Source organism: Tachyglossus aculeatus, chromosome Y3 (assembly GCF_015852505.1).
Source record: "Tachyglossus aculeatus isolate mTacAcu1 chromosome Y3, mTacAcu1.pri, whole genome shotgun sequence".
NCBI lineage: Eukaryota > Metazoa > Chordata > Mammalia > Monotremata > Tachyglossidae > Tachyglossus > Tachyglossus aculeatus.
Window position 1 is genome coordinate 1,498,587 of NC_052095.1, and position 12,211 is coordinate 1,510,797.

Sequence of the window (12,211 nt, forward strand, 5' to 3'; positions counted from 1 at the left end):
TAGAGGCGGTCCCGACCCAACAGTGATGCTAGGTTCTTCCTGGGTGTCCCCCAAGCAGCCCGTGACCCCGGAGGGCGTCCAGCGAGGTGTCCTCCATCTGCAACGCCCGGCCCTTTCTCTGCGGGGGCAGAACTTAGCCACTGTGAACAAAGAGTCCAGCCATCACTGTTCAGCAATCAGCTAAGCTCTGCGCCGCGACAGAGAGACGGACGGATGGATGGATGGACGGAGGGATGGACGGACGGTCTTCCGGCGTCGGATCTCGGACGCGTGGTTATCCCTGGCAATGTGATTTTCCTCGAAAAGTCACAAATCAGCATGCCAGGAACCCAGGAGGCCGAGATGGGATCGGCAGCGGGCCTCCTCGGAGGGCCACGTGCTGGGTTGCCACCCTGGGGCCCGCCTCGACGCTGGGATTCACTCACTCAGTCGTGTTTGGGGGGCGCTTACTACGTGCAGGGCACTGGACTGAGCGCTTGGGAAGTCCAAGTTGGCAACATAGAGAGATGGTCCTGACCCAAGGACTGGGAGGGCCTGGAGGGGCCGGCAGGGAGTCCAGGGGCGGGAAGCTTGGGGGGAGAAGGAGTGGCTGGTGGGAAGTCTGGGAGGAACAGGAGTGAAGGATGGGAATTCTGGGGGGAGCGGGAGTGGCCGGCAGGAAGTCTGGGGGGGAGCAGGAATGTGGGATGGGAAGTCTTGGGGGAGCAGAAGTGGTTGGCAGGAAGTCTGGGAGGAACAGGAGGGCAGGATGGGAAGTCTGGGGGGAGCGGGAGCGGCCAGGAGGAAGTCTGGGGGGGAGCAGGAGTGTGGGATGGGAAGTCTGGGAGGAACAGGAGTGTGGGATGGGAAGTCTGGGGGGAGCAAGAGTGGCCGGGGAAAGTCTGGCCGGGGGGAGCAGGAGTGCGGGATGGTAAGTCTGGGAGGAACAGGAGTGTGGGATGGGAGGTCTGGGGGGGGGACAGGAGTGTGGGATGGGAAGTCTGGGGGGGGAACAGGAGTGTGGGATGGGAAGTCTGGGGGGAGTGGGAGTGGCCAGGAGAAAGTCTGGGGGGGGGGGGGGCGCAGGAGTGTGGGATGGGAAGTCTGGGAGGAACAGGAATGTGGGATGGGAAGTCTGGGAGGAACAGGAATGTGGGATGGGAAGTCTGGGGGGAACAGGAGTGCGGGATGGGAAGTCTGGGGGGAGCGGGAGTGGCCAGGAGATAGTCTGGGGGGGAGCAGGAGTGTGGGATGGGAAGTCTGGGTGGAACAGGAGTGTGGGATGGGAAGTCTCGGGGGGAACAGGAGTGTGGGATGGGAAGTCTGGGGGGAGTGGGAGTGGCCAAGAGAAAATCTGGAGGGGAGCAGGAATGTGGGATGGGAAGTTTGGGGGGAGCGGGAGTGGCCAGGAGAAAGTCTCGTGGGGAGCAGGAGTGCAGGATGGGAAGTCTGGAGGGAGTGGAAGTGGCCAGGAGAAAATCTGGCGGGGAGCAGGAGTGCGGGATGGGAATTCTGGGGGGAGCAGGAGTGGCCAGGAGAAAGTCTGGGGGGGGGCAGGAGTGAGGGATGGGAAGTCTGGGAGGAACAGGAGTGTGGGATGGGAAGTCTGGGGGGAGTGGGAGTGGCCAGGAGATAGTCTGGGGGGGAGCAGGAGTGTGGGATGGGAAGTCTGGGTGGAACAGGAGTGTGGGATGGGAAGTCTCGGGGGGAACAGGAGTGTGGGATGGGAAGTCTGGGGGGAGTGGGAGTGGCCAAGAGAAAATCTGGGGGGGAGCAGGAATGTGGGATGGGAAGTTTGGGGGGAGCGGGAGTGGCCAGGAGAAAGTCTCGGGGGGAGCAGGAGTGCGGGATAGGAAGTCTGGAGGGAGTGGAAGTGGCCAGGAGAAAATCTGGCGGGGAGCAGGAGTGCAGGATGGGAATTCTGGGGGGAGCGGGAGTGGCCAGGAGAAAGTCTGGGGGGGAGCAGGAGTGAGGGATGGGAAGTCTGGGAGGAACAGGAGTGTGGGATGGGAAGTCTGGGGGGAACAGGAGTATGGGATGGGAAGTCTGGGGGAAGCGGGAGTGGCCAGGAGATAGTCGGGGGGTGGGGGGGGGAGCAGGAGTGCGGGATGGGAAGTCTGGGGGGAACAGGAGTGTGGGATGGGAAGTCTGGGGGGAGTGGGAGTGGCCAAGAGAAAATCTGGGGGGGAGCAGGAATGTGGGATGGGAAGTTTGGGGGGGAGCGGGAGTGGCCAGGAGAAAGTCTCGGGGGGAGCAGGAGTGCGGGATGGGAAGTCTGGAGGGAGTGGAAGTGGCCAGGAGAAAATCTGGCGGGGAGCAGGAGTGCAGGATGGGAATTCTGGGGGGAGCGGGAGTGGCCAGGAGAAAGTCTGGGGGGGAGCAGGAGTGAGGGATGGGAAGTCTGGGAGGAACAGGAGTGTGGGATGGGAAGTCTGGGGGGAACAGGAGTATGGGATGGGAAGTCTGGGGGGAGCGGGAGTGGCCAGGAGATAGTCGGGGGGTGGGGGGGGAGCAGGAGTGCGGGATGGGAAGTCTGGGGGGAACAGGAGTGTGGGATGGGAAGTCTGGGGGGAGTGGGAATGGCCAAGAGAATATCTGGGGGAGGGGCAGGAGTGTAGGATGGGAAGTTTGCGGGGAGCAGGAGTGGACAATGGAAAGTCTGGGGGGGACCGGGAGTGGCAAACGGGAAGTCTGCTGGAAGCAGGAGAGAAGGGTGGGAAGTTTCGGGGGAAGTGGGGATGGGAAGTTTGCGGGGAAGAACAGAAAGGGCTGTGAGCCTGCTGTCGGGTAGGGACCGTCTCTAGATGTTGCCAACTTGGGCTTCCCGAGCGCTTAGTCCAGTGCTCCGCACACAGGAAGCGCTCAATAAATACGACTGAAAGGAAGTTTCAGGGGAGGGACAGGCGGGGAATTTGTGGGAAGCCAGAGAGGCGGAGGGTGGGAAGTTTGAGGGGACTGGGGAGGGCCACGGGCGGGAAATTTAGGGGGGAAAAGTGGGTGGGAAGAACGGGAATGTGGAGGGGCGGGAAGTGGGGGGGGTCCTGGGATGGTGGGACTCACCTCCTCCTCCTCCTCCTCCTCTTCCTCAGAAGATCATGTGGGAGACCAGGCCTGCCAGGGAGGGATCCATGTGTCCCTGGAGCTTGTGGAAGCAGCGTCGTGCCAGGGCCTGTTGCTTGGCATCTTCTCCCACCATCAGCTCCGCGTACAAGTAGATTCCCAGAGCCTTGGGGGGGGAAGGAGATACAAGGTGATGAGGCCCAGAGAATAATAATAATGGTATTTGTTAAGCGCTTACTATGTGCCAAGCACTGGTCTAAGCACTGGGGGGGATACAAGGTGATGAGGTTGTCTCACGGGGTGGGGGGGCTCACAGTCTTCATCCCCATTTGACGGATGAAGGAACTGAGGCCCGGAGAATAATAATAATAAGGATGGTATTAGTTAAGCGCTTACTATGTGCCCAGCACTGTTCTAAGCGCTGGGGAGATGCAAGGTGATTAGGTTGTCCCCCGGGGGGCTCATGGTCTTCATCCCCATTTGACAGATTAATAATAATAATAATAATAATAATAATAATAATAATAATAATAATATCTGTTAAGCGCTTACTATGTGCCGAGCACTGTTCTAAGCGCTGGGGAGCATACAAGGTGATGAGGTTGTCCCCCGGGGGGCTCACGGTCTTCATCCCCATTTGACAGATGAAGGAACTGAGGCCCGGAGAATAATAATAATAAGGATGGTATTTGTTAAGCACTTACTATGTGCCAAGCACTGTTCTAAGCGCTGGGGAGATACAAGGTGATGAGGTGGTCCCCTGGGGGGCTCCCGGGCTTCATCCCCATTTGACAGATGAGGGAACTGAGGCCCAGAGAAGTGAAGTGGCTTGTCCAAATAATGATGATGATGATGGTATCTGTTAAAGCGCTTACTATGTGCCAAGCACTGTTCTAAGCGCTGGGGAGGTTGTAAGGTGATGAGGTTGTCCCCCGGGGGCCTCACAGTCTTCATCCCCATTCGACAGATGAAGGAACTGAGGCCCGGAGAATAATAATAATAAGGATGGTATTTGTTAAGCGCTTACTATGTGCCAAGCACTGGTCTAAGAGCTGGGGAGATACAAGGCGATGAGGTTGTCCCCCCAGGGGGCTCACGGGCTTCATCCCCATTTGACAGATGAAGGAACTGAGGCCCAGAGAAGTGACTCGCCCAAAGTTTGCTCGTTTGGTGTTTATGAGGCACTTACTAGGTGCCAAGCACTGTTCTAAGCGCTGGGGGGGATACAAGGTGATGAGGTTGTCCCCCGGGGGGCTCACAGGCTTCATCCCCATTTTACAGATGAAGGAACTGAGGCCCAGAGAAGTGACTTAGTCCAGTGCTCTGCACACAGTAAGTGCTCAATAAATACGATTGATGATGATGACTTGCCCAGAGTTTGTTCGCTCCGTTTGGTATTTGATAAGCGCTTACTTTGAGAAGCAGCGTGGCTCAGTGGAAAGAGCCCGGGCTTGGGAGTCAGAGGGCGTGGGTTCGAATCCCGGCTCTGCCACCTGTCTGCTGTGTGACCTGGGGCAAGTCACTTCACTTCTCTGAGCCTCAGTGACCTCATCTGTAAAATGGCGATTAAAACTGTGAGCCCCATGTGGGACAACCTCATCGCCTTGTATCACCCCAGCGCTTAGAACAGTGCTAGGCACATAGTAAGCACTTAACAAATGCCATTATTATTATTATTATTATTATTAGAACAGTGCTTTGCACATAGTCAGCGCTTAATAAATGCCATTATTGTTATTATTATGTGCCGAACACTGTTCTAAGCGCTGGGGAGGTTCCAAGGTGATGAGGTGGTCCCCCGGGGGGCTCACGGTCTTCATCCCCATTTGACAGAGGAGGAACCTGAGGCCCAGAGAAGCGAAGTGACTGGCCCAGCGTCACACAGCCGACAAGTGGTGGAGCCGGGATTAGAACCCACGACCTCGGACTCCCAAGCCCAGGCTGAGAACTGTGCTGAACGCTGAGAACAGCACAACGCTCGGCACGGGCTTGGGAGTCCGAGGTCGTGGGTTCTAATCCAGCTCCGCCACTTGTGGGCCGTGTGACCTTGGGCGAGTCACTTTGCTTCTTTGGGCCTCAGTTCCCTCATCTGGAAAAATGGGGGTTAAGATGGTGAGCCCCCCGGGGGACAACCTGATCGCCCAGTGCTTAGCACAGTGCTTGGCACATAGTAAGTGCTTAACAAATGCCATTATTACTATTATTATTATTATTAGAAGAGGGGAGACAGATATCAAAGCAAGTCAACAGGCATCACTTTGCTCCCCCCATCCCCACACCACTTCTAATAATGCTAATAATAATGATGATAAGTGCTTAACCAATACCATTATTATTATTATTAGAAGGGGGGAGACGGATATCAGAGCAAGTCAACAGGCATCACTTTGCTCCCCCCCATCCCCACACTACTTCTAATAATACTAATAATAATGATAAGTGCTTAACCAATACCATTATTATTATTATTATTATTATTAGAAGGGGGGAGACGGATATCAAAGCAAGTCAACAGGCATCACTTTGCTCCCCCCCATCCCCACACTACTTCTAATAATACTAATAATAATGATAAGTGCTTAAGCAATACCATTATTATTATTATTATTAGAAGGGGGGTGACGGATATCAAAGCAAGTCAACAGGCATCACTTTGCTCCCCCCCATCCCCACACCACTTCTAATAATACTAATAATAATGATGATAAGTGCTTAACCAATATCATTATTATTATTATTATTATTAGAAGGGGGGAGACGGATATCAAAGCAAGTCAACAGGCATCACTATGCTCCCCCCCCATCCCCACACTACTTCTAATAATACTAATAATAATGATGATAAGTGCTTAACCAATGCCATTATTATTATTATTATTATTATTATTATTATTAGAAGGGGGGAGACGGATATCAAAGCAAGTCAACAGGCATCACTTACTCACTTTGCTCCCCCCCCATCCCCACACTACTTCTAATAATACTAATAATAATGATGATAAGTGCTTAACCAATACGATTATTATTATTACTAGAAGGGGGGGCACGGATATCAAAGCAATTCAACAGGCAACACTTACTCACTTTGCTCTTCCCCCCATCCCCACACAACTTCTAATAATACTACTAATGATGGTAAGCACTTAACAAATACCATTATTATTATTATTATTATTAGACAGGCAACAGGCATCACTTACTCACTTTGCTCCCCCCTTCCCTACACAACTTCTAATAATACTACTAATGATGATAAGTGCTTAACAAATACCATTATCATTATTATTAGACGGGCAACAGGCATCACTTACTCACTTTGCTCCCCCCTCATCCCCACACAACTTCTAATAATATTACTAATGATGATAAGCGCTTAACAAATACCATTATCGTTATTATTATTAGATGGGCAACAGGCATCACTTCCTCACTTTGCTCCCCCCTCATCCCCACACAACTTCTAATAATACTACTAATGATGATAAGCACTTAACCAATACCATTATTATTATTATTAGACGGGCAACAGGCATCACTTACTCACTTTGCTCCCCCCATCCCTACACAACTTCTAATAATACTACTAATGATGATAAGTGCTTAACAAATACCATTATCATTATTATTATTAGACGGGCAACAGGCATCACTTACTCACTTTGCTCCCCCCCATCCCTACACAATTTCTAATAATACTACTAATGATGATAAGCGCTTAACAAATATCATTATTATTATTATTAGATGGGCAACAGGCATCACTTACTCAACTTCTAATAATACTACTAATGATGATAAGCGCTTAATACCATTATTATTATTATTAGACGGGCGACAGGCATCACTTACTCACTTTGCTCCCCCCCATCCCTACACAACTTCTAATAATACTACTAATGATGATAAGCGCTTAACAAATACCATTATCATTACTATTATTAGATGGGCAACAGGCATCACTTACTCAGCTTCTAATATTACTACTAATGATGATAAGCACTTAACAAATACCATTATCATTATTATTATTAGATGGCAACAGGCATCACTTACTCACTTTGCTCCCCCCCCATCCCTACACAACTTCTAATAATACTACTAATGATGATAAGCGCTTAACAAATACCATTATCATTATTATTATTAGATGGGCAACAGGCATCACTTACTCACTTTGCTCCCCCCCATCCCCACACAACTTCTAATAATACTACTAATGATGATAAGCGCTTAACCAATACCATTATTATTATTATTAGACGGGCAACAGGCATCACTTACTCACTTTGCTCCCCCCCCATCCCTACACAACTTTTAATAATACTACTAATGATGATAAGTGCTTAACAAATACCATTATTATTATTATTAGACGGGCAACAGGCATCACTTACTCAACTTCTAATAATACTACTAATGATGATAAGCGCTTAACAAATACCATTATCATTATTATTATTAGATGGGCAACAGGCATCACTTCCTCACTTTGCTCCCCCCATCCCTACACAACTTCTAATAATACTACTAATGATGATAAGCGCTTAACAAATACCATTATCATTATTATTATTAGACGGGCAACAGGCATCACTTACTCACTTTGCTCCCCCTCAATCCCTACACAACTGCTAATAATACTACTAATGATGATAAGCACTTAACCAATACCATTATTATTATTATTATTAGACGGGTAACAGGCATCACTTACTCACTTTGCTCCCCGCCATCCCCACACAACTTGTAATAATAATACTAATGATGATAAGCGCTTAATAATTACTATTATTATTATTATTAGATGGGCAACAGGCATCAATTAGTCACTTTGCTCCCCCCCCATCCCTACACAACTTCTAATAATAGTACTAATGATGATAAGCACTTAGCAAGTACCATCATCATTATTATTATTGTTATTATTGGACAATAGATCCGTCCCCGGTGGCCGGGCCGGTGGTGCGCTTCCCGGGCTTCCTCTGGACTTCCCAAGCGCTTAGTACAGTGCTCTGCACACAGTAAGCGCTCAATAAATACGATTGATTGACTGATTGATTGATTGGTGGCTAGCGGACCACCGTCTGGGAGCCACCCGGGGGGGCGGGGGGAGGTGACATACCTGGTGGCCCAGGAGGAAGCGCTCCACGTCTTTGTAGGCTGCCACGTGCCCGTGTTTCACCACAAACTCACAACAGCGGTGGACGACCTGCGGGAGAGACAGAAACCATCTATCAATCAATCAATCAATCAATCGTATTTATTGAGCGCTTCCTGTGTGCAGAGCACTGGACTAAGCACTTGGGAAGTCCAAGTTGGTAACATCTAGAGACGGCCCCTACCCGACAGCGGGCTCACAGGCTAGAAGAGGGAGGTGGAGAACAAAGCAACACATATTAACAAAATAAAATAAATAGAATAGGAAATATGTACATTAATTCATTCATTCGATCGTATTTATTGAGCGCTTCCTGTGTGCAGGGCACTGGACTAAGCGCTTGGGAAGTCCAAGTCGGCAACATCTAGAGACGGTCCCTACCCAACAGCAGGCTCACAGTCTAGAAGGGGGAGACAGACAACAAAACCAAACGTATTAACAGAATAAAATAAATAGAACAGGAAATATGTACATTCATTCATTCATTCATTCGATCGTATTTATGAGCGCTTACTGTGTGCAGGGCACTGGACTAAGCGCTTGGGAAGTCCAAGTGGGCAACATCTAGAAACGGTCCCTACCCGACAGCGAGCTCACAGTCTAGAAGGGGGAGATGGACAACAAAACCAAACATATTAACAGAATAAAATAAATAGAATAGATAGGTACAAGTGAAATAAATCAATAAATAGAGTAATAAATCCATACAAACATATATCCATATATACAGGTGCTGTGGGGAAGGGAAGAAGACCCCGGGGGTCACGGTCCGGGGACCGTGCGGGTCTCGGGGGTCAGAGTGGGCACGGACGAAGCAGCGTGGCCCGGTGGAAAGAGCCCGGGCTTTGGAGTCCAAAATCCTGGGTTCAAATCCCAGCTCCGCCGCTTGTCAGCTGGGTGACCTTGGGCCAGTCACTTCACTTCTCCGGGCCTCAGTTCCCTCATCTGTCAAATGGGGACTGTGAGCCCCCCTCCGTGGGACAACCCGATCACCTTGTAACCTCCCCAGCGCTTAGAACAGTGCTTGGCACATAGTAAGCACTTAACAAATACCATTATTATTATTTGGAGTACGAGGTTATGGGTTCAAATTCCGGCTCTGCCACTTGTCAGCTGGGTGACCTTGGGCCAGTCACTTCACTTCTCCGGGCCTCAGTTCCCTCATCTGGAAAATGGGGACTGTGAGCCCCCCGTGGGACAACCCGATCACCCTGTAACCTCCCCAGCGCTTACAACAGTACTTGGCACATAGTAAGCGCTTAACAAATACCATTATTATTATTATTATTATTATTATTATCCCGACTCCGCCACATGTTGGCTGTGTGACCTTGGGCACGTCACTTAACTTCTCTGAGCCTCAGTGACCTCATCTGTAAAATGTGGATTAAGACTGTGAGCCCCACGAGGGACAACATGATCCCCTTGTATTCCCCCCCAGCGTTTAGAACAGTGCTGTGCACATAGTAAGTGCTTAACAAATGCCATTATTATTATTATTATTATTAATATGATCAATCAATCAATCGTATTTATTGAGCGCTTACTGTGTGCAGAGCACTGTGCTGAGCACTTGGGAAGTCCAAGTTGGCACCATATAGAGCCAGTCCCTACCCAACAGTGGGCTCACAGTCTGGAAGGGGGAGACAGAGAACAAAACCAAACGTATTAACAAAATAAAATAAATAGAATAGATACGTACAAGTAAAATAAATGAATAGAGTAATAAATATGTACAATCATATATAATGTAATTTCTCGGAGCCTCAGTTCCCTCATCTGTAAAATGGGGATGATGACTGTGAGCCCCACGCGGGACAACCTGATCACCTTGTATCCCCCCAGCGCTTAGAACAGTGCTGTGCACGTAGTAAATGCTTAACAAATGCCATTATTATTATTATTATGAATGTAATAACTTCTCGGAGCCTCAGTTCCCTCGTCTGTAAAATGGGGATGATGACTGTGAGCCCCACGCGGGACAACCTGATCACCTTGTATCCCCCCAGCGCTTAGAACAGTGCTGTGCACATAGTAAGCGCTTAACAAATGCCATTATTATTATTATTATTATTATTATTATTATTATTATTATTATTTGGAGTCTGAGGTTATGGGTTCAAATCCCAGCTGGGTGACTTTGAGCAAGTCACTTCACTTCTCCAGGCCTCAGTTCCCTCATCTGTCAAATGGGGATGAAGACTGTGAGTCCCCCGGGGGACAATGTCATCACCTTGTAACCTCCCCAGCACTTAGAACAGTGCTTGGCACATAGTAAGCGCCTAATAAATGCCACTATTATTATTATTATTATTATTATTATTAGAAAGGGGGAGACAGACAACAAAACAAAACACGGAGACAGGCATCAAGCTGTCAGTTCCTTGTTCCTGTACTTCCCAAGCGCTTAGTACAGTGCTCTGCACACAGTAAGCGCTCAATAAATACGATTGATCGACTGATTGTTCTCCTGTGTGTGGCAAAGTGCTCAGTCCAGTGCTCTGCACACGGTAAGCACTCAATAAACAGGCCCGGATGGCTCTGTGGCTGCCCACGCACAGTCTGGTGCTCTGAACACGGCAAGCGCTCAATAAATAGGCCCGGATGGCTCTGTGGCTGCCCACGCTCAGTCCGGTGCTCTGCACACGGTAAGCGCTCAATAAATAGGCCCAGGTGGCTCTGTGGCTGCTCACGCTTAGTCCGGTGCTCTGCACATGGAAGCGCTCAATAAATAGGTCCGGATGGCTCTGTGGCTGCCCACGCTCAGTCCAGTGCTCTGCACACGGTAAGCGCTCAATAAATAGGCCCAGATGGCTCTGTGGCTGCCCACGCTCAGTCCGGTGCTCTGTACATGGTAAGCGCTCAATAAATAGGCCCAGATGGCTCTGTGGCTGCCCACGCTTAGTCCGGCGCTCTGCACACAGTAAGCGCTCAATAAATAGGCCCGGATGGCTTTGTGGCTGCCCATCCTCAGTCCGGTGCTCTGCACACAGTAAGCGCTCAATAAATACGCCCGGATGGCTCTGTGGCTGCCCACGCTTAGTACAGTGCTCTGCACACAGTAAGCGCTCAATAAATAGGCCCGGATGGCTCTGCGGCTGCCCACGCTGAGTCTGGTGCTCTGCATATGGTAAGCGCTCAATAAATAGGCCCGGATGGCTCTGCGGCTGCCCACGCTTAGTCCGGTGCTCTGCACACGGTAAGCGCTCAATAAATAGGCCCGGATGGCTCTGTGGCTGCCCACGCTTAGTACAGTGCTCTGCACACAGTAAGCGCTCAATAAATAGGCCCGGATGGCTCTGTGGCTGCCCACGCTGAGTCTGGTGCTCTGCACATGGTAAGCGCTCAATAAATAGGCCCGGATGGCTCTGCGGCTGCCCACGCTTAGTCCGGTGCTCTGCACACGGTAAGCGCTCAATAAATAGGCCTGGATGGCTCTGTCGCTGCCCACGCTTAGTACAGTGCTCTGCACACAGTAAGCGCTCAATAAATAGGCCCGCCACCCCTCACTGACCTCAGCATCCTGCTGCCGCAGTTGGTAGGCCCATTGGAGCCGCTGCAGTGTGTTGACCGCCAAAGTGGACGCCTCCTCCTCCAGCAAGCCCTCCAGGAGTAACAGCAACTGGTCCGCGAGCAGCTGGAACAGAGACGGGGACCCACTGAGGCACCACAGCACAGCGGAGTGGGCAGACCGCAGGCCTGGAGTCCGGGGGACCCGGGTTCGAATCCCAGCTCCGCCGCCTGTCTGCTGGGTGACCTTGGGGAAGTAATAATAATGATAATGAGGGCATTTGTGAAGCACTTACTATGTGCCGAGCACTGTTTTAAGCGCCGGGGGGGATACGAGGTGATCAGGTGGTCCCATGGGGGGCTCACGGTCTTCATCCCCATTTTCCAGATGAGGGAACTGAGGCCCAGAGAATAATAATAATAATAATAATAATAATAATAATAATAATAGTAATAATGATGGCATTTGTTAAGTGCTTACTATGTGCCAACCATTCTTCTGAG

The 12,211-nt window shown here is 50.2% G+C and overlaps 1 protein-coding gene across 1 annotated transcript in view; it reads right to left on the bottom strand.

Moving 5' to 3' along the window:
• Window positions 1–12,211, bottom strand: part of LOC119946712 (aminopeptidase O (putative)) — a 142,612-nt gene that overhangs the window by 11,672 nt on the left and 118,729 nt on the right. The window contains exons 14-16 of the mRNA XM_038768126.1: window positions 11,712–11,834; window positions 8,162–8,248; window positions 3,039–3,205 (exon numbers count right to left, since the gene is read on the bottom strand). Of these exons, the coding sequence (XP_038624054.1) occupies window positions 3,065–3,205; window positions 8,162–8,248; window positions 11,712–11,834 (351 nt within the window). The 3' untranslated portion in view covers window positions 3,039–3,064. The remainder of the gene's footprint in view (window positions 1–3,038; window positions 3,206–8,161; window positions 8,249–11,711; window positions 11,835–12,211) is intronic.